Raw genomic sequence first — 21,990 nt, 5'->3', positions numbered from 1 at the left:
ATACATCCCAGGGTTCACCCATCACTGACAGTACATGAGATGACTTTACATAGTGCACACATAAACTTTTTTATTATGATGGTAATGTATTATTTATTGTGTGTTAGAAAAATATAAAATGAGCACATCGAAATCCAAATTTCATGGACATTATTACTTCATACAGGGCTAACGTAGAGATTTAATGTGTCAAATGTGTCAAATGTGTCGTGTAAGCAATAGCATGGGGAATAAACATATGGCAAGGTCTGGCTTTTGTGTATGTGGCTGTGGTGGCATGTGGATGACTAAAGTTTGGGAAAGAGCATTGAACGAAGGCAGAAAGTTTGGGTTGTCATACGGAGTTTGCTACTTACTAACTAGCTATGCTACTTACTAACTAGCTATGGGACCTTGCATAAGTCACTTCAGTTTCTTTACTGTAAAACTCAGATGGGAATGGGGGAGTTCTTTGATGTAATGGTTAGGCCCTTTGGAAGCAGATGCTAAGATATAATTAGAAGTGCAAGACATTTACTGGGAATGATACCTGTGAAAAATAAAAGAGAGAGGGTCACAAGTGGGAAGGGAGAGCTTAAGACCACAGTTCAGGTCTGATATCAGCCAAGGAGAGGGAAAGGAAGTTTGATGAGAAGAGCTTCAGATGGCGGTATAGTTCTAAGAAAGTCTTGGCCAGAATAACCGAGAGTTCCAGTGCAAAGAACCCCATGCTGCCCCGAAACAGCGAGCCACTGCACCACCACCTTGCTCAGCCATTGGCTGGCAGCTGTTCAGGAAGAACATACCTCCTGCCTGAAAGCTGAGGCAGGTCCTGAAACTGGAGGCTATCAGCTCACTCAACTCCTCGAGGCAGGTTCCATCTTAAAGGGAGATCCAAGCCATGCGCATCAATGACTGGATGATACATTGAGACCTTCGCCATTCTAGAATTCTAACTGGGCCTCCTTATTCCTACCAACAATCCTTCAGACGAGCTTTGGTTTCAACTTGAGACCCGGACCTGACAGAAATGAAAGCCTATGGAGCATTAGAACTGCAAGAGAGAATCATTAGGACAAGGTTGGAGAAAAGAATGGTTAACTGAATGCCTAACCAGGACTCAGAATCATGAGACAGTGGGAGGAAGCCTACTACAAGAACAAGTAAAGTCTGGTCCTTCAGAAAGACTGTAATACATAGCGTCATGTCAGTCTGCCTAATGAAAACGTGAACTCATTCGCCATGCTTTGAACTGCCACTCCTTTTCCTCGAGTGACCTTCTTTTCATTTGAACTCAGCCATGTGTTTCCATAAGTCCCTGTACTCTATATCAAATTGCATGCAGGCAAGAGAGATAGGAACTGTTGCTAATCTCTGATAAAAAATGAGACAGATTATCCCGTCATGGTTTTCAGGTTTTTTAAAGCAGATAAAAATACCCCAAATACCTCCACCAAAGACACACATGCACACACACGCACACGCACGCACACACACATACACACACCCCAAAACTCTTTAGAAGTTCCTTAGATGGTCAAAAAGGGTAAGTGGAGCTAAGATGTTTCCTTTCAAAATGAGCCAGCTGCATGAAAGCTGAGGACAGATACACAAGGGAACAGTCTAATCTGAGTCTTGGTATAACAATAGCACAGAACCCTTGCCTTCTTCTACAAATGCAAAATCAAAGACAGTCACGGCGCTTCCCTAAGCTTTCTGGAATCAGCTGTACCAGAGCGCCATGTGCGCCCCTTGCCACGGAGCTCCATCTATCTGCAAAGACTTCTATGTGCTTTGACATGGACTTTCCCTGGTAGCAATGCGAAAGTGAGAAGACTCATACAGTCCAGGAATGCTTCAACAGGCCTCTCATGGGTCAGGGTGCACATTTCACAGCAGACAACAAGCTGCAGAAAAGTTCTACCTTGTTGAAGTCCCTGGAAGAAACAAAAGATTCCATCAGAAGCACAGGCCAGAGATGTGATCTGGAGAACACACAGGCCAGAGGTGGACATCCCAATGATGAGACAGCGAGCAAGTCTCTTACAAATTCTGTGTCAGTTGGTGATGTCATTTTTTGGGGAGTGGTTCCATAATTGTGTTCTCTTCCAGGATTCTAAGATGGTAATGTTTGCCACTCTGGTACCAGAGGTAACCAGCATGCATACACTCTGTCAGTCAGGCAACCTCTCTCTCTCTTTCAAGGCAAGGTCCTGCATCAGGATCCTTTACACTGCATCCCCAGGAATATTGTGTATTGTGATTTAATTTTTTCATATATGTCAGTAATGATAGCTCAGTCATTGTGTGCAGAACCCTAGACTAACAACCCTAGGCATGATGAAAACAAGCACTAGACCTGGAGCTAGGAAACAGGTTTCCTAATCCATAAAATGGAGAGTTAGACCAGATTACTATTTCCCTAAGTGTGCTACTTGTACACAAGATGATTTTAGGGAGTACACAGCAAAATTTCTTAAACTTATTACTTTTGAATTTGTATTAAATATGTAATGCAAAAAGATAACTATCCTCTCACTTCTGTGATTTTACAGATACCATTCTTTAGAATGAGGGTAAAGTAGATATTTAGGTTAAAAAAATTTAGACCATATAAAGAAAAATATTAGGTAAATTACAGCTCAGATGATCCACCTTTATGGCAAAAAACTATAAAGGTGGCATATGTGGCATATTAATGATTAAAATTTGGGAAACCTCCAAGGTCACTTCCAGCTCTACATTTCTTCCCTCATGGAGGGTCAGTTTGGACCAGAGAAGGCCAGGAGTGAGAGTATAGGCACAACAGCTAGGCAGAAGCTGAGGATATAAATGGGGGAACAAAACCAGAGCCTTGTTATCCTTAGAGATATAAAGTCATAAGACAGGCTTAAAATCATTCCAGGTGGGCAGAAGCCAAGAAGGGTATGAGTACCCTTACCTACGTTCTGAACAGAGCTGAGGATCTGAAGGATCAATCAAAACTACCTTGTGGTCAACACAAAGTGAATTAGATCTGGGTTGAGATGGTCCAGCAACAGATCTTCTGCACCCAGCCCCAAAAATAAGACCAAAAAAAAAAAAAAAACCCCAAGCATTTGGGGTGCCTAGGGGAGAACATGAGCCATACTGGACTCATTCAGTGCTGTACCAGTTAACCACTATCTTAGAAGACCCAACAGTTTCTCTGCCTAGGTCAAGACCAACCCCAGAGTGGGGGACTGTTGTTGACCCTACAAGTGGAAGTTAGGTCATGTAGCTGCCACTGGTAGAGGGGCCTCATGAGCAGGCAGTCAAGGACGCCATTGCGCTAGGGAAGCAAAGAAAAGGAAGCTAACGTATCTCAGACTCCTCTCTGCTGGGCCAGCTATTTTCTTTAGATTTCTTACTAAATTTACTCAGAACTCCCATGAGGAGAGACCTCTTACCTAGTCACCTCCCTAAGCTTTTTAGAGATCAGGAAAATGGGCTCAGAAAAAAATACATGACTTGCCCAAAGTCTCAGAGCTAATCCATTGCCAAAGCTAGGCCTCCAATGCAGGTTGAGCAGACTCTTGACAGAGCACCTTGCTCTTGCCCTTTGACCCACTCAAGCATCTCAGTGAGACAAAAGGCCAGCCCCACAAAGGTCACATAAGAACATTTGCAAAGACATAAATGCATACGAATGAAATACAAACTATACATTTATGACAGTAAAGTGATCAGAGAGAAAAAGGCTTAAACCAAGGAGAGCCTTGTGAATAGGGGTTTGAAACCTGTCCAAGAGCCGATCTGAAATGCATCTTAACAGGCACCAATTATATCTGTCCATCACTCTCTTCTCTCCTGCCACATTCCCTCTTCCTTCTCTCTCCCTCACACACACACACCCCTCTCTCCTGCTCTCTCATTTCCCCTCTTGCTCTTGCTCCCTCTTTTCTCTTTTCCTCCCTATATGCCCCATTCATATTATTAACATGCCAGGAAATAATGGGGGGGGCACTAGCTTACATTTAATTTTTTCAAATTTTTACTAAAACAAAAGCACCATTCATAACACAGAACCCAAAAGAGGCAACCAGGAATAATATAAGATTGAAGAAGTGAACTCTGCAGCCTACTAGATCTTGGAATGTACCTGAAACAGAGAGGGGCCCACTTTGTTTAGAGAGAAAACAACTTCAAGTGAGATTGGGTCATGTGTTTTGCTTGCCAATAACAACTGTTCCCTTCTGCTCCCTTCCCCTTCCAGGTCTTTTCGTTTTGCTTGCTACTCTTTCCCTTCCTTTGTTCTTCCATTTTTATGTTCTAAATAGAAAATTCAAATGTTCGGGGCACCTGGGTGGCTCAGTTGGTTAAGCATCCAGGTCAGGTCATGATCTCAGGGTTGTGAGATCAAGCCCTGCGTCGGGCTCCATGCTGGACATGAAGCCTGCTTAAAATTCTCTCTCTCTCTCTGCTTACTTGCTTGCTCGCTCTCTCTCTCTCTCTCTCTCCCTCTCTCTCCTTCTCTAAAAAAACTTCAAATGCTCAAAACCATGTGTTGTGAACAATGCTACCTCAGAAGCTGGCATGTAAACACAGAGCTCACTGGGCTGGAGCCTGGCCTTACAGGCAAAAGAGGTAGGATTGAAGGGAAAAATCCCCACTGGTCCCAAATGCCAGGAGCCCAGCCCCCCTCCCCTAGGTACACAATTTCTCTGGTGGCTGAGGATTCACTTTCTTCTCCAAACGGAGATAGGTTACAACAGAGCACCAAGGGAATGAGGAGTTGTGGACTGGGCTGGGGTCCAACTTCCCACCTGGCATTTAGAAATCCACAGGCACTTGTCAACTTAAAGTTGCCAACTTTGAGACTCCCATTCTCCCTGTCCAAAAATGCCCCCATTGTAGTCAACCTTCCCTTCATCCCTTTCTCCTTCTCTCTCTCTCTCAACAAGATCACTTTCTAGCCAACGTTCTAGCAAGATAAATTGAAAGAATTCTGTTTTCTTCCCCAGGCTCTCAAATCATGTCCTCTAAAACAGCGCTTCTCAAACTATCTGTGAAGAAGGGCCAGTTTTTTCCTCCAAATTTTCACAGATCAATAGAAGTAAATTACTAAAAACATGAAATAAACAAAACAAGATATATAAAAATACAAGCCAAATTTTTTAGTATTATACTTAACAGACATAATATTACCCTGTCAAATTGCTATAAATATTTGTAAAAGCTTGCTTTCTGTTTCTTTCCTTATTTCATCTCTGATTACTAACAAACAGCAGACCAGCACCAGTCCACATACACTTTTCTCTAAAGATCTTTATAGTAAGTTATTTTTCCTCTGTATCACTTGTATGCCCAATACCTTGTTCGCTCCCCTGCAAGGAAGACAGAGGGTGGTGTCCTTAAGAACCTTATAGTCATAATGGACAGATAAAACTTGCAGAGCTTATGATAATTGACATGGAGACAGAACAGGTGCTAGGACAGGGAATGAAGAGAAGGCAGAGTATGGAGAATCAAATTTCTGCGTAGCATGGCCAGACAAGACCTTTCAGAAAAGATGACTTTGAAACAATGATCCAAATGATGAGAAAGATCCAATTATATAAAGAATCGGGAATGTTCATGTCACGCATAGGGAACAGCATGTGCCAAGGTCCTGAGGCAGAAAAGAGTTTGATACCTTCTCTGAACTGTCAGAAGGCAATTTTGGCTAGAGCAGAGTTCCAGATTATGTAAGGTGTTAGTAAGCCTGGTTAAGGGAGTTTTAGCTGTTTTCAACAGTGACAGAAAGCCACTGAAGAATTTCAAGCTGGGGCGGGGGTGCATGATCTGATTTTTGCTTTAAAAATATCAGTGTCAAATGGATGGATTTTATGGTACTTAAATTATACCTCCATACAACTATTAATAAAAGAGATTGGTGGCTATTTTTCCTGCTAATAGCACTTATATCAACTTATATTCATATAAATAATTCCCCCTGGACTAAAGTGCCATGAGGTCAGGGCAAGTTTGATATGGCTCACCATCCTACCAATGGATAGCACTTAAAAGGTTTCAAAGTATGTTGATTGGATTAGAGAATAGAACAATGAGCTAACAATACAAGCAACCTATAATCAAGTGTTAATTTATATGGTGTAATCTTCAACTCCACACACTACACCCTCCCAGGAGGATGGACCTGCTTCTAGAAAAAGACTTGTGTCTCTCATTAGCAACCTGGTAACTTGAGTCACCACAATTACTATGCATTTCCCTATCGAAGCATCACCCACATGAACAATTCAAGTGACACTAAAGACAGAGCCAGCCTTCATCCAAATTATGAGATAGATACTTGCCCTTGGCAGCTTCCTAACCCTCTTTCTACTGCTTTTATCTTCCCTATAGGCAAGCCACTTTTCCCATTTCTCACCCATAATCTGCTATCAACTCAATGAAAGTCACCCAACTTATCTGGTCTCTGTTTTCCTTTCGGAACAAAATGTACCTTAAGAATAGTATTATATGAAGGAAATCTCCAAATAATATCTTGAAAATAAGTGCTCTAAAAAGTAAGCTTTGAATATATTTATTTGCAACTCTCCATTATCCACAGTACCAGAAGGAAATTGAATTACAGTATGTATAAATCAAGGGAGACAGGATAACACTAAAGTCATTTGAATCTTTGCAAACTGACTTGTCTGGCTATTCTCAAATCGGGATAATCTGTGTTTGGATGCCAATTGTGTAACCAGTATCTGTATAAAAGATGACCCTGGAGAATCAGTCAGTAAAGGGTAGCTTACAAGTCCCCATGTGAACTGCTTAGACACAAAAGTCATGGTTGGTTTTATAAAGTTGCATTCAGATGTGGGCAACAGTACACTGGCTCAAACAGATGTATCGTGATCGAGAAGTGGTATGATTGATGAAATATAGCAGAACTTACAAATCCAAATGAGTAGGTTCCCTCTCAAGGGAATAACTCCTGGAGATTATATCCATATTTCCAACAAATATTGCCATTGTTACACAGAGGCAAATAGTCAACTGCACAGATACCCAAAACATAAAAAATGAGAAAGTAGAGTTTCAACTCATCCTATCTGTGAGCACTAGGATCGCCTCCAGTCTTCCTCTGCCTTCTCTCATCTCTTTTCATCTCTCCTTCTGCACACTGTTTTGGCCCAACTAAAGGAAAAGATACCATCCTGGCAATTAGCCAAACAACAACAACAATTTTAATCAAACAGAACTGGTGAGACGCAAACAGCACTAGAACTTGTTAAGTCCAGTCTAAGCAAAAGCCATTGAGTACCTCATCATCACATCTAGTTAATAAAATCCCTATGACATAGTAAAAGGGGCTCAACAGAAATTCCACCTCGTACAGCAGGGAATTGGGAACCTTGGAGTCACTTAGCAGGGATGCTGTGACAATACACATATACTTATTCCATGGAAGGCATGGGAAGGCATGCAGTAATGAAGGACAAAAGCCCATAAGCAGTCAACAATGTGCAAGAGCTTACATAATAATTGGCCAAAAAGGATTACAAATGGGCCTTCTTACTACCTGGTAGAGACTGTAGAGACAAATTTGATATCAATCTTCCTTAGTCATTATTTTACTAAAGGAAATAGTTCTTGAAGAATGAAATTTCAGTAGAGACAGCCAGAGCTGTCAGTGATGAAGCAGACAAAGGTAGCACTGTTCAAAAGGGCATGATATGACTAGAGCATGAGGTCTCTTGAAGGAAGTGGTACAGGTGAGCCAGGGGAGCAGAAAATAACAAATAATGGAAATTCTCAAAGGCCAAGTCAAGACATTTGGCTGTTAATACATCTGTAGAAAGTAGGGAATCATTGCAATGTTTTGAGGAAAGGAATATTATGCTCTAACTGGTATTTTAGGAAGGTAAGTGTATTTATTTATTTATTTATTTAAGATTTATTTATTTATTTGAGAGAGAGCAAAAGAAAACATGATTTGGGGGAGGGGCAGAAGGAAAGGGAGAGAGAGAATCTCAAGCAGACTCCCCACTGAGCACAGTGCCTGACGCGGGGCTTGATCCCAGGACCCTGAGATCATGACCTGAGCTGAAATTGAGTTGGGTACTCAACCAACCGACCCACCCAGGCATCCCAGGAAAGTAAATTTATTATGTGAAGAATGAACTGGAGAGGTAAAGAACTGGACTTTAGAGCACCAACTAGGAAGCTAGGACAATAATCTAGGCCAGTGGTTCTCAAACCTACTTGTGCTTCCAAGTCACTTGATGAATTTATAAAACTACAGGTGTATGGGCCTCACACCCACTGACCCAGTAGACCTAAAGTACATTAATTAAAAGAAGGGATACAGGAAGAGGAAGAGATTTTGAGGGAATATAATAACTTTCCTTTGGGGCACATTCTTTTTAAGATGCTCATGGAATATGGAAGTTACTATAATCAGCAGGCAGTTAGGAAAGGGGTGCTGGAGTATGAGACAGGCTCTAATTGGAGACTCATTGGTGTCTCATTCAAAGTGAACTCAAATTAAAAATTCCAAAAGAAAACAAGAGTTAGTTTATTTTATAGACGCTAAAGCTTCAACATGTAACAAATTGATTGGCTGAGGTACTATGTATGGTAAGTGTCATCCTCTTGAAAAAGTAGGTTCTCAGAGGCCAGCTAGATGAGAAATCATGACTACCTCTACACTCAAAATTAAAAATGGAAAAAAAGGTAAAGAAAAAACAAAAAAGAAATTCTAGTATCTTTGTTTGGATAGGAGATGCCAGAAGGTGAAACCAGTTTTTAAGCAAAAAATGAACTGCTATGATTCAGCAAAGGGATAGAACAGTTGCTATAAAACAGCAACCTGCTTAAGCAAAATGAGCCATTTTTTCCCACGCAAAATATCAAAGAAATCCACTGGAACATTTTATTTTTGATAAAAATATGTTATTTTAAAATGCATAATTTTTAATAGCAGATGAAGCTCAGTGAGAAAATAGAATTCATGACACAGAAATTTCTTTTGGAGTCAGACATGCTAAAATACATGTATTAAATAAAAGAATATGGGTTTTCTGTCCTTTTTTGAGCAGTCGCCATTGGGAAAAGTACCCAGGTCAGGCACATAAACCCTGAAACAAAAGTCAGAACAAACTAAAAAGACTTAAAGAACTTTAAACCAAATGTCAATTTAGTTTTGAGCCAAGAGCATGAGTGAAAAAGCAGAACCTCGTGAACTCATTTATCACATATTTAAACTGGTAATCAAACTTATACTTTTTTTAAAGACAAGAATTCTCTAATAACAATTTTTTAAAAATCTGTATCTATGTACATATATTGCTGTCTGGTCACTGTACTACTACTCACAGACATTTTCAGGGGACCGAGTTAGAACTGGAGTATAAGGAGAGGCTAGGCCTGTGGGCCAGAGAGAAGCCTGAGTGGGAATACTTAAGAGTACATGTGACAGAAGGAGGGCTCATGAGAGGGTTCAGAGCCAATTGGCTGAGGGAACTGTGTCCCACCCCATGTGTGTTTCTGTCAAGGAGGAGTGAGAATGGAACTTTCTGGAAAAAGTCACATGATAAAAACTGACCAGCTTCAGGGGTGTAGTCTGAGGTAGCTGGCTGTGGAAAATAATTTGACAGCTGGCAGGCAGACAGGTAGGATGCCTTCCTCCACTACTGCCCACCCCTAACAACCCCATCTCTTTCCCATTTTACTTCTTGGGTTTGGGTGTTGAAAGCCTAACTCTGCTTCATTAGATTTTTTTTTGAGCCATATTTCCTTAGAGATTTTTTTTCTTTTTTTCTTTTTGCTTTTTTAATTTGTTATTTAAATTATGCTAAGTGAAATAAGTCAAGCAGAGAAAGTCAATTATCATATGGTTTCACTTATTTGTGGAACATAAGGAATAGCATGGAGGACATTAGGAGAAGGAAGGGAAAAATGAAGGGAGGGAAATCGGAGGGAGAGATGAACCATGAGAGACTATGGACTCAGAGAAACAAACAGGGTTTTAGAGGGGAGGGGATGGGGGGATGGGTTAGCCCGGTGATGGGTATTAAGGAGGGCACGTACTGCATGGAGCACTGGGTGTTATACAAAAACAATGGATCGTGGATCACTACATCAAAAACTAATGATGTGGGTGCCTGGGTGGCTCAGTTGATTAAGCGACTGCCTTCGTCTCAGGTCATGATCCTGGAGTCCCTGGATCGAGTCCCGCATCAGGCTCCCTGCTCGGCAGGGAGTCTGCTTCTCCCTCTGACCCTCCCCCTTCTCATGTGCTCTCTCTCTCATTCTCTCTCTCTCAAATAAATAAATAAATAAAATCTTTAAAAAAAACTAATGATGTACTGTATGGTGACTAACATAATAAAATTAAAAATAAATAAATAAATAAAAATTCAATTTAGTTAACATATAGTATATTATTAGTTTCAGGGGTAGAATTTAGTGATTCATCACTTGCATACAACACCCAGTGCTCATTCCATCAAATGCCCTCCTTAATGCCCATCACCCAGTTACCCCATCCCCCCACACCCCTCCCGTCCAGCAACCCTCAGTTTGTTTCCTAGAGTTAAGAGTTTCTTATGGCTTGCCTCCCTGTTTTCATTTTATTTTTCCTTCACTTCCCCTATGTTTATCTGCTTTGTTTTTTAAATTCCACATATGAGTGAAATCATATGGTATTTGTCTTTCTCTGACTGACTTATTTCACTTAGCATAATACCCTCTGGTTCCATTCACACCGTTGCAAATGGCAAGATTTCATTCTTTTTGATGGCTGAGTAATATGCTATTGTTTATCCATTCATCTGTCAATGGACATCTGGGCTCTTTCCATAGTTTGGTTATTGTGGACATGGCTGATATAAATATTGGGGTGCATATGCCCTTCAAATCACTATATTTGTATCCTTTGGATAAATACTTAGTAGTGCAATTGCTGGGTCAGAGGGTAGTTCTATTTTTAACTTTTTGAGGAACCTCCATCCTGTTTTCCAGAGTGGCTGCACCAGTTTGCATTCCCACCAACAGTGTAAGAGGGTTCCCCTTTCTCCACATCCTCACCATCATCTGTCATTTCCTGAGATGTTAATTTTAGCCATTCTGACCAGTGTGAGGTGGTATCTCATTGTGGTTTTGATTTGTATTTCCATGATGCCAAGTGATGTTGAGCATTTTTTCATGTGTCTGTTAGCCATTTGTATGTCTTCTTCAGAGAAGTGTCTTTTCATGTCTTCTGCCCATTTCTTAACTGGATTTTTTGGTTTGGGGTTGTGAGTCTGCTAAGTTCTTTATAGATTTTGATACCAGCCCTTTATCTGATATGTCATTTGTGAATATTTTCTCCCATTCCATAGGTTGCCTTTTAGTTTTGTTGATTGTTTCCTTTGCCGTGCAGAAGTCTTTATCTTGATGAAGTCCCAATAGTTCATTTTTGCTTTTGTTTCCCTTGCCTCTGGAGACATGTCTAGCAAGAACTTGCCACGGCTAAGGTCAAGGAGGTTGCTACCTATGTTTTCTTCTAGGATTTTGATGGATTCCTCTCTCACATTTAGGTCTTTCATCTATTTTGAGTCATTAGATTTTTCCAGAAGTTTTAAGTACTTAAGAACTCTAAATTCTCCACATAGCAGATTTTGGTAGCCATCCCCCAGTGCTGGTGATCATGGGAAGGAAGGACATGGGGGACTAGGAGGAAAGTAGCCCTCTCCTAAAGATCTGTCTCTACATCTTAACCCCGCCCTTTCCCTTCTCCACTTTTACCTAGTGGCTTTGGGTGATAAAATCTGTGTGGGCAATTTTACAAAGGCTTCAGGAAGGCCAGAGACTTCAGTTCTCAAAAAACAAAAACAAGAAACCAGACAGAATGGCAAGTCCCACTTGTAGATCACAATGTGATGGGGAGGGGGGCACAATTTTATAAGGTTTAGGGAAGACAGGGGATCAAAATCCCCCAAAGTGCAGACTTTGGGTGGCAGACTTCAAGTAAAGATCACCAAGAGGTAACAAGAAAAGACAGACCAGAAACCACAAACCTCTACCATCCCCCAGGCTCTCACTCTCCCTCTTCCTTTCTGCTGTTACTTACTGGATCTATGGTGGTCAGATCTGTTCAGTTACTGTCTTAACAGAGAGTTTAGGGCATTTGTCCTCAGTTTTCCAAACTCAAGGACTGTGGACGAAAAGCTCAAAAAAGGAAATCTAGCAAGAGGTTATAAGCAAGAATAATTATTTAAAGTTAAAAGGTAAGTGGAGAAAGAAAACCAGAATCTCTACCCTGATGCCACCATACCTACCATTTGTCTCTTTTCCCCCATTTGCTCATAGCATCACTTGTCTGTTGAAGGTTTGGCGGTCAGGTCGGCTGAATTAGTGTCTTTGCTGAGGCTTTGGGGAGACTCGGGCCTCAATTTTCAAAACATCATGGACTGTGCTTATCCACAACTACAGTGGAAATATGTGAAAGAAAACAGAACATGTTTTAAAACAATTGAACAGAAATGAAGGGTGGCTAAGAGTGAGGCAGTTTCTGCTACTCTCTCCTAACTTCCTTCTTTCCCCCACTGTTCGTCACTGTTCTATGTCATCTACCCATTTTATCTGTTTAGTGGTCATTTCTTTCACATTAGTCTTTTTACAGAGGGTGTAGAAGTATTTGGCATTTAGATTCAAACTTGAGGTGGGTATGTTGCCATTTCAAAAAAAAAAATCTAACAATTTTAGTTTTTATAATCTTGGGGACTGTCCATGGCCACTCGAACCATGGGATTTAGCAATATTTGATACAAAAAGAAAATTCTTTTTAAAAAAAGTTTCAGAAATAGGATGATGAAGAGTCAACCAACTTGTACCTGTTAGCCAGAACCACTTTCTCTACAGCCCCCTCTCTACTATTCACCTCCTTTCCGTTTTCCCCTTCTACTTCCTTGAGATTTGTTGGTCAGCTCAGCTGTATTCATGTCTTTTCAGAGGGTTTAGGGAGAATCTAGCCTTGAATGTCTCAACCTCAAGGACATGGGTTGCTGCATCCAAATGCTGGGTACCAGGAGGACATTCGGCCATAGAATCCAAGAGATTACAGATAAGCAAAATGTACACAAATGAAACAAAGGGAGACCAGAAGCCAGCCAACTCTTGCCCTTAAGCGACAAGATCTCATTTCCCTAAATACCTGTTACCTCCTTTTTTTTTCTACCATGCTTCTCTCTCCATTTTGTCCGTGGGGGCTGTGTTAGTGCTCTCTGCCCTTGTGGAAGGATAAGCCCTCGGGGCAGTCGGTAGGAGCTAGTGTTGTATAGGTTTTCCCAGCCAGAACAGTTTGAGGGACCTTCCCCTGGCTTGATTTGCGTTGTTGTGGATGCAGTTCATCCCATGAGGACAGCCAGGCTGATTCCAGTCCGAGGTGTACCACAACTCATTCCCAGGCATGTCTGTCATAAAACATGGATCGACTGTGAAACTTCTAGGTCCTCAGTGGTATGGTTGCTGTGTGGTAGAAAGATGAGTGCAGAGTATGCCTTTAAAGATGTTTTCAAATTACAATGTGTTTATTGGAGAGGAAGATACCCAAGCAGGAATATGTGGGGCCTACATGACAGAATGAAGCCTCCTGGGAGTATGTGGGTGTGATTGGTGAGGTAAATTTGAGCTGGACCCCTCCCTTTAGTAGCCCTGCCAAGAAAAGGTGAGGGAACATCTTTCTGGAAAGGAGCGGAATGGTGAGTAAGCAGACCAAAGTGCTAGCTGTTATGCCTTAAGACAGATGTGAGAGTCCCGGGGTCCTCTCTCTCTCCCTTCCTTTTGTTAATTCTATGTTGCCATTTAACCTGCTCTGGATATTAGGAAAACAGGAGTGTGATGCTTACCAAAGTGCGAGGGCCGTAAGAGATACTGCATCCTAGTGTATGCTGTGGCCATTGACCCTGAAGACCAAGATGGTGGCACAAGCATTCTCAACCCCCTTCTTTCAAGGAAAGGAGCTCCCCTTGTCCAGCCCAGGCTTTTAAGACACAGGACAGCATCAGAAGGCCCACTCTTCATCCCCGCCAGCAGGCAGGTGCACAGTTGGTCAATGTTCTTGTGTAATACTTGTTAACTGACAAATACCGTTTGGCACAGTGAGTGAATTAAAGCCATTTGTTAAAATTTTGCCCAGGCTCTTTATTTGTATATATGTTAGGGGGTGGGAGTGGGGAGTTGGGTAATAGGCTTAAGCCCCAGTTGGAGCCTCTACTAGACTTCATACCAAGTAAGTCTCCTTGCTGATTGTAGTGCGGGGGGCAGCAAATGGGAGAAAGCAATCTTAGTTCCCTTCATGAAAGAAGACTTTGGGACAAAACTCAACCTAACAAGTTAATGTTAACTTTGAAAACAGCTTTTTGATTATCAGAAAGGAGGAATGATACTCACTGATGCAAACTCTTTGTCCAGTCCCCATGGACTCAAGGCCCACTTGTGAAAGCAACAGGGAGGGGGCTGCAAGTAGTAAGTGAAAAAGCTGTTCATGAACCAAGATGTCCATCGACAGATGAATGGATAAAGAAGATGTGGTATATATATACAATGGAATATTATGCAGCCATCAAAAGGAATGAAATCTTGCCATTTGCAACAATGTGGATGGAACTGGAGGGTGTTATGCTGAGCGAAATAAGTCAATCAGAGAAAGACATGTATCATATGATCTCACTGATACGAGGAATTCTTAATCTCAGGAAACAAACTGAGGGTTGCTGGAGTTGGGGTGGTGGGAGGGATGGGGTGGCTGGGTGATAGACATTGGGGAGGGTATGTGCTATGGTGAGTGCTGTGAATTGTGTAAGACTGTTGAATCACAGACCTGTACCTCTGAAACAAATAATACATTATATGTTAGAAAAAAGAAGATAGTAGGAAGGGAAAAATGAAGGGGGGGAAATTGGAGGGCGAGACGAACCATGAGAGACTATGGACTCTGAGAAACAAACTGAGGGTTCTAGAGGGGAGGGGGGTGGGGAGATGGGTTAGCCTGGTGATGGGTATTAAAGAGGGCATGTATTGAATGGAGCACTGGGTGTTATACACAAAAAATGAATCATGGAACACGACATCAAAAACTAATGATGTAATGTATGGTGATTAACATAACATAATAAAATAAAATAAAATCCAACTAGTATTTTAATTGAGTTTCATTGACTTTTAGATCCATGTAAGGAAATATACTTTTATAATATCAAGACAAAAAAAAAGAAAAAGCTGTATCACTAAAATATAAAGAAAGGTGAATTAAAAGAAGTGTAGGGGTGTGACTAGAGAGGCACACAGAGGGGACTCTTCTGGATATTGGTTACATTTATGTGTTCAGTTTGTGAGAATTCATCAGGTTATATACTTAAAGATATGTGTACTTTTCTATATGATTGTTATACTTCAATAAAAACTTGGAATGTTGGGATGCCTGGGTGGCTCAGTCGGTTAAGCATCTGCCTTCGGCTCAGGTCATGATCCCAGGGTCCTGGGATCGAGCCCCACATCGGGCTCCTTGCTCAGTGGGGAGCCTGTTTCTCCCTCTGCCTGCCACTCCCCCTGCTTGTGCTCTCTCTCTCTGACAAATAAATAAATAAAATCTTAAAAAAAAACTTGGATTGCAAAAAAAAGAAAAGAAAACTTTAGAGGACTAACAGGTGTATGCATTTATCAGAACTCATTAAGTGCTACATTTAAGATTTGTCTGTTTCATCGGATGTAAATTTTACCAGAAAGAAAGAAAGAAAGATGCAAACACTGAACTCTAGTTAATGACCTGCCTGCCGAAGTCTTTTGGTGTGAAGTATACTAATGTCCACAACTTACTTTGAAATGCATCCAAAAAATGAAATGGATTGATGGATGGATAGAAAAATACTAATTGTGAAATCTGAGTTGAGACTATATGGGTATTCACTGTACAATTCTTTCAATTTTTTTATATATTTGAAAATTTTATATTAAAATGTTGGGCAGGAGAGTCTAAAGAAGGGAGGAAGAATTCTCCCCATTTATGAATATAAATGTTGGCTTCAGCCCATTGAGGACCTAAATGCATCCACTGCAACTAGCAAGAGCCAGGCATCCAGCAGCAATAGTGCGATTCCTGGGAGAAGTGTTCCAGAAGAGAGCAGTGCCCAGTGGAGCTGGCAGTACCCAGGTGCGGATGGGTTGGTGTGAACCTGAAGAGATTCCTTCAGAAGGCTTAGGTGACAGAGACACCAGATGGTAACCAGAGTGAGAGAAGAAAATGGTGGGTGATCTGAAGTAGATGTCAAGACTTGTTTATAAACACGTGTGAGACATACCCTGGGGTTTGTACCATCATATACAACCAAGCTGTCAGTTTCGCTCTTTGGCATTTCTGTAAGTCACAAATATTGAAAGTACTCATCATTAGAATCTGAAGCAATCTGCTGTGCTTGGCATGTTACGCTCAAGAAAAAATTTTAAACCTCTAGTTAGGGTCAAACGTTTCAACACTTTCCCAATTACAGGAAGCATTGTATTTGTACTCAGTGAAGAAAGACTAAAAATACAGGTAGATGAAACAGATCAAAACATTTGCTTGAAGTTGGCACCTGTGTTTGTCCTTGCAGCAGCTATACTAAATAAAGACACAGGCACTAAAATGGAAGAATGCATATTTTCTCCATTGTGCCTGTAGTTTTGGAGACATAGTGCCCTAAGAATTAGTCCATATCCAGCATTTTTTTGTATCTGTCCTCATCGTTGTTGTTGTAATTGAGATGTAATTGACATATAGCACTGTGTTCAGGGTTTTCTTGATTGGTAAAGAGTGGTAAAGAGTGATCCTGAGGAAGGACTTTTCATTTCCTCCTTAGCGTTCTAACCAACAGAGAGCGTTAAGAACACACCACCCCCCACAGTAATGATTCTCTTTCACTCTCTTTCTAGGGTTTTACCGATATCTTGCTAGAAAGAGTCATGCACGGGGGAGCCAACATCACCGGATTCCAGATTGTCAACAACGAAAACCCTATGGTTCAGCAGTTTATTCAGCGCTGGGTGAGGCTAGATGAAAGGGAATTCCCGGAAGCCAAGAATGCACCACTAAAGGTAATGTCCCATGGCATGCAGAAACCTTAGGCAACTTTTCACAGCATCTCAGTATGGCCTTTATATATTTACGGCCATCCTGTGATCGAGTGGTCTTCACTCAGAAGTGTTTCAACGATGCTAAAAACCAAACGGCAGGTGCCGCTGCATTTGAAAACTAAACTTGCAAATAAAGAAGCGATTGAGAAGGAGGTCTTTTAAAACCCAGGGTTTGGGAATGTTAACTAATTTTTTAATGAATTTCATTTGTAACATGCTCAAAACAATTTACAATATTACAAGAACCTGAGTCGGGCAAAAAGTGGGGGCTGTGGGAATAGGTAAGGAAGATTGATAGTCTGAAACAGAAAATTAGATTTTACATTATTTATGTGATTGCTTTGTGTTAATAAGTTTCATGAATCTCAGTACACCCAAGTGAATTGGGCTCTAATACAGAGTGCGTGTTGCCTATACGTATATTGAACGGAAATGTTTTCCTGCCTGGAAAAGTATCTTTAAAAATAATTAGATTACCTAAATTGCTCATTTTCATGAAACCAAGATAAGAATATTAAAGGTAGAAAGTCATGCTTAGAGTGTACATTTTTCACATGTGTTCCCTTATGGCTAGAAATCCTATTATTTAAAAATTAGGAATTAAAACAGATAAATTACGGGAAAGTTATTCATGTAACACAAAGGATCCTTCAAGTGTATGTTTTAAGTAACCATTCCCTCAGTGCATCGATCCAAGTATGACACAGACTTTAAATTCTTCCTTCCTTATATAGTGAAAGTATGTACATACCATGGCTGTGGGATCCCTGTGATCAAGATAAGGAATCAAAGTAGAGTCAAGGCCTTTCCCTTAAAAAGGAAAGGGGGCGAATATTTCTTTTCTCATGGCTTCAAGATACCCATCCTCACATCCTCCCTGGCAAGAATAGAATAAGGGAGAACAAAGGGGCCATAGACCAGACAAGAGACACATTCTGTATCACCTAGTCAGGTCCACCCTAAATGAGTCGCATCAGAACATAATACAAGTGGGCCCTGACTTTATACAATTGCTATGTTCTAGAAAAGTAGTAAGTTACACATAATTTGTTCATTCATTTAAGCCACTCACTAGTTAAGTGGTATTCTGTAGTTGTAGTGATTATAGTATACATGCTGGATTTTTCCAGGGAAGTCCCATTTTAAAACATTCTGTCCCATGGTCAGATCAGGTGTCCTTATATGTTTCAGCAAGTATGGTCGCAATCCCTGTGATGTTAGGGTTAGGGTTTGCAGTCCAATTTTTTTAGGATAATTATTTTAATTTTTATTGAGATATAATTGACTTACAGCATTAAGTTAGTTTTAGGTATGTAGCATAATGACTTGGTAGATGTATATATTGCAAAATGATTACCACAATAACTTTATTTACCGTCCACCACTACCGTAGTTACAATTTTTTCTTGTGATGAGAACTTTTAAAATCTACTCTTAGCAACTTTCAAAATACAATACAGTACAGTTAACCATAGTCATTGTGGTGTACATTACAAATCCAGGACTTATTTATCTTATAACTGGAAGTCTGTACCTTTTTGACCACCTCCACCCACTTCCCCTGCCCCCCCACCCCCCACCCCCCACCTCTGGCAACCACCAATCTGTTCTCTATCTCTGTGAGTTCGGGGTTTGGTTTTTTTTTTTTTTTTTTTAGATTCTGTATTTAAGTGAGATCACACAGTATTTGTCTTTCTCTGTCTGACTTAATTTCATTTAGCATAATGCCCTCAAGGTCCATCCATGCTGTCACAAATAGCAGCATTTCCTTCCTTTTTGTGGCTGAATAATATTCCACTGTATGTATATACCATATTTTCTTTATCCACTCATTTGTTGATGGACACTTAGATTGTTTCCATGTCTTGGATATTGTAAATAATGCTGCACTGAACCACAGATATCTTTTTGTAATAGTGATTTTGTTTCTTTTGAAATAAATACCCAGAAGTGGAATTGCTAGATCATATGGTATTTCTATTTTTAATTTTTTGAGGCACCTCCTACTGTTTTCCATAGTAGCTACACCAGCTTACATTTCCACCGACAGTGCAAGAGGGTTCTCTTTACTCCACATTTTTGCCAACACTCATTATTTCCTGTCCTTTTGATTCTAGCCATTGTAACAGGTGTGAGGTGATATCTCATGTGCTTTTGATTTGCATTTCCCTGATGATTCAAATTTTGTACTTACATTCAAATTCAAGGTACTAAATCCACCCACTACATTTAAATGAGCTTATACAAATTTAGATTTTCATAAACTGCCTGTCTACTGCTTTGCCATCCTTAGATTTAGCAGATAATAGGTAGAGTCAAGAAATTCATTTATGCAATATTTTAAGAGGTACCTACCAAGTGTCAGGCACTGTGTCTTAGGCACCAAAAAAAAAAAAAAAAAACGGACAAGGGTAAAAGGATGAGAAGTATACTACAGAGTAGTTTATGTTTGCTCAGAAGTTGTAGAGGTTGTACAAAAGAGAAGGAAAACAATCTTAGTTCTGGATTATTCATTGATAACTCATGGTATGTATAGAGTAAAGTTCTCAGAACTTGCTGAGAAGTGGGGTTTGTAAGTAAAACCCTTTAAATAGCTTAAGAAAATGGAATCTTTAAATAGATGGTTACAACTTTCAGATTGCTTTTGCTTAGTATTAGTCATGGAAACTCGCTCTATAGCAATCAGACAAAAAGCCCATTTTTTAAAAATGGTAATATTTTTTATTAGGAAATAAAATTGTCTGGAGATTACAATCCTGATGCTTAATTTATTCTATATTTTATGAATGTTTCCTTTGCGGGTTTTTTTTTTTTACATGCTCACACATTGGTAAGTAGGAGCTGAAAAAGTAGAAATTAAATAGCTCTTTTGGCATGGCTTGGAATCGCAGACTATTCATGCAGTCAGCTGGAAAAGAGATCATCACCATGTTGGCTTTATGTAGCGCTAGGATGGACAGACACAAAGATTTTTTTTTTCCACGAGAGAACATATGCCCCCTGTTACAGTCACACTTGAAGATTTGTTCCTCAAAGAAAAGTAACATGAGGAAAGTCAGAAAAGTAAATTGATAGTCGTAGAAATGACAATGTATTCTATTCACTCTTGGTCGTATTTGGACATACTATAGAGAGAAAACGCCCCGTAGGACATTTTGCTTCATTAAAAAAAAAAATCTGTAGAATTTTCTATCCTCCCAGTATTTGTCACACCTGGAAAACAGGGGCCAGCTTATTTTAATCAGACTTTGTTGATTCATTTAATAAAAAGGCCTCTACCCCGTCAAATCGCAGATAATCAAATCCCTTGTATTAAGTGACTGGCCTCATCCCTAGTAGAGCATATCAGTATGTCCAAGGAATAGAAACTAAGTGTTCTTGCCTGAAAGAGGCAGTATCATGAAGTATTGCCTGTGAATTGTCACTGTTATCAGATATAAAACTCAATAACAATTGTAATTTTCTACAATCAAAAACCAGCTTTGGTTTTCAGCTCCCCCCAAGAAACAAAAACTGATTTATTGCTGGCCAGAGGTCCTAGTTCACCAGAAACATGGTCCAGACAGAAATGATTAATGTTTCCTTCCAAATTAATTTCAAGTTGTCTAACTTAGCTATTTCCATTTTCCCCTAAGTAAACACCAGACTTGAATTTTCTATTACAAACAGCAATAACCAATCTACATATGCCATCCTTTAGCCTCACACGTATTTCTTTCTCTATAAAGGACCTGGCCTTTTAGTAGTCACTCACTCAAGACAAAACACAGTACCGAGAGCAAGAGAGAGACTCCCTTGAGCCATTTGATCTTAATAATCTTAACATGTGCACACACGAGGAAAGAAGGATCATTCTAGAATGAATCAAAGTCAGGCTTGCCCAGAGAGATCTCTTGATTCAAATAATTAAGAGGGTGACTTTGTAGAACAAGAGGTGGAGATGAATGAGCATTATAAGGAGCAAGGCAGGTTTTGAGGGCGTCATTTGTCATGATATCGTGTTTTCCATACATCCATTTCAGTATACATCTGCACTGACGCACGACGCAATACTGGTCATAGCAGAAGCTTTCCGTTATCTGAGGAGGCAGCGAGTGGATGTGTCCCGGAGAGGCAGTGCCGGAGACTGCTTAGCAAATCCCGCTGTGCCCTGGAGTCAAGGAATTGATATCGAGAGAGCTCTAAAAATGGTAAAGACCATAATGGCTTTTTGGGGTGCGGGCGGGGGCCTTATAACAACACACAAAAAATGAGACCTTGGTCTGGAGAAAAGCCATCCGAAAAGGGAATAGGATCAGAGTCTAAGAATGTCAGAGTGTGCAGAAAAATGAGCATGGATATGTATTCATCAAAATCTAGAAATCCCAAAGTAGAAGCTTCTAAACTTCTTCCTTGATGCTTGAGAAATGGCCAGTTGAGGGCAAATGAATATTTAGTTCTGTGCCACACTGTGGGTGGTAAAGTAAACTCACTACCCTCAAGAATTATGGATTGAACATGTAAACAGCTTCAAAAATTTTAAACTTTCCAGAGATATGGTGTTACTTTAGGGGGACTGGGATATTCTCTAGGAAGCTCCTAAGTTGAAGGTGGACATTACAGCAGCATCCTCTGGCTCATCAAACAGCTCTTGAGTTTGGATGGACTGTGGAAGGGAGCCAGTGTGGTAGTAGTTCTGTTGCCAAAGAGAACCTTTCTACATGCTATCTACATGGGGAAAGGCAGAAACCTGCTATATTTCTAGGCCTCCTTAGGAAGCTTTTCCCCAATGCCCCAAAGAAAAAGCCTACAGAGCAGTACAAGGAATCAATAGACAGTCAAATGCATCACTTGTTTTTAGTATTTACTGGTAGGGGATCATTTAAGGCTTCAGGTGGCATCCTTGGAGCAGATGTCACTCTT

General features: G+C 40.4%; 1 protein-coding gene across 6 annotated transcripts in view; it reads left to right on the top strand.

The window, feature by feature from the left end:
• Positions 1–21,990, top strand: part of GRIA3 (glutamate ionotropic receptor AMPA type subunit 3) — a 275,580-nt gene that overhangs the window by 164,749 nt on the left and 88,841 nt on the right. For all 6 annotated transcript variants that reach the window (XR_013444731.1, XM_078064947.1, XM_078064946.1 and 3 more), the window contains 2 exons: positions 16,888–17,049; positions 21,111–21,278. Coding sequence is in view for 5 of the 6 variants with exons in the window: in XM_078064947.1 (XP_077921073.1) it covers positions 16,888–17,049; positions 21,111–21,278 (330 nt within the window). In the remaining variant the exon portion in view is untranslated. The remainder of the gene's footprint in view (positions 1–16,887; positions 17,050–21,110; positions 21,279–21,990) is intronic.

The sequence above is a fragment of the Halichoerus grypus genome, chromosome X (genome assembly GCF_964656455.1).
Source record: "Halichoerus grypus chromosome X, mHalGry1.hap1.1, whole genome shotgun sequence".
NCBI classification, from domain to species: Eukaryota; Metazoa; Chordata; class Mammalia; order Carnivora; family Phocidae; genus Halichoerus; species Halichoerus grypus.
Note: the sequence above shows the minus strand (reverse complement) of the source record. Positions and strands in the feature narration are given on the sequence as shown.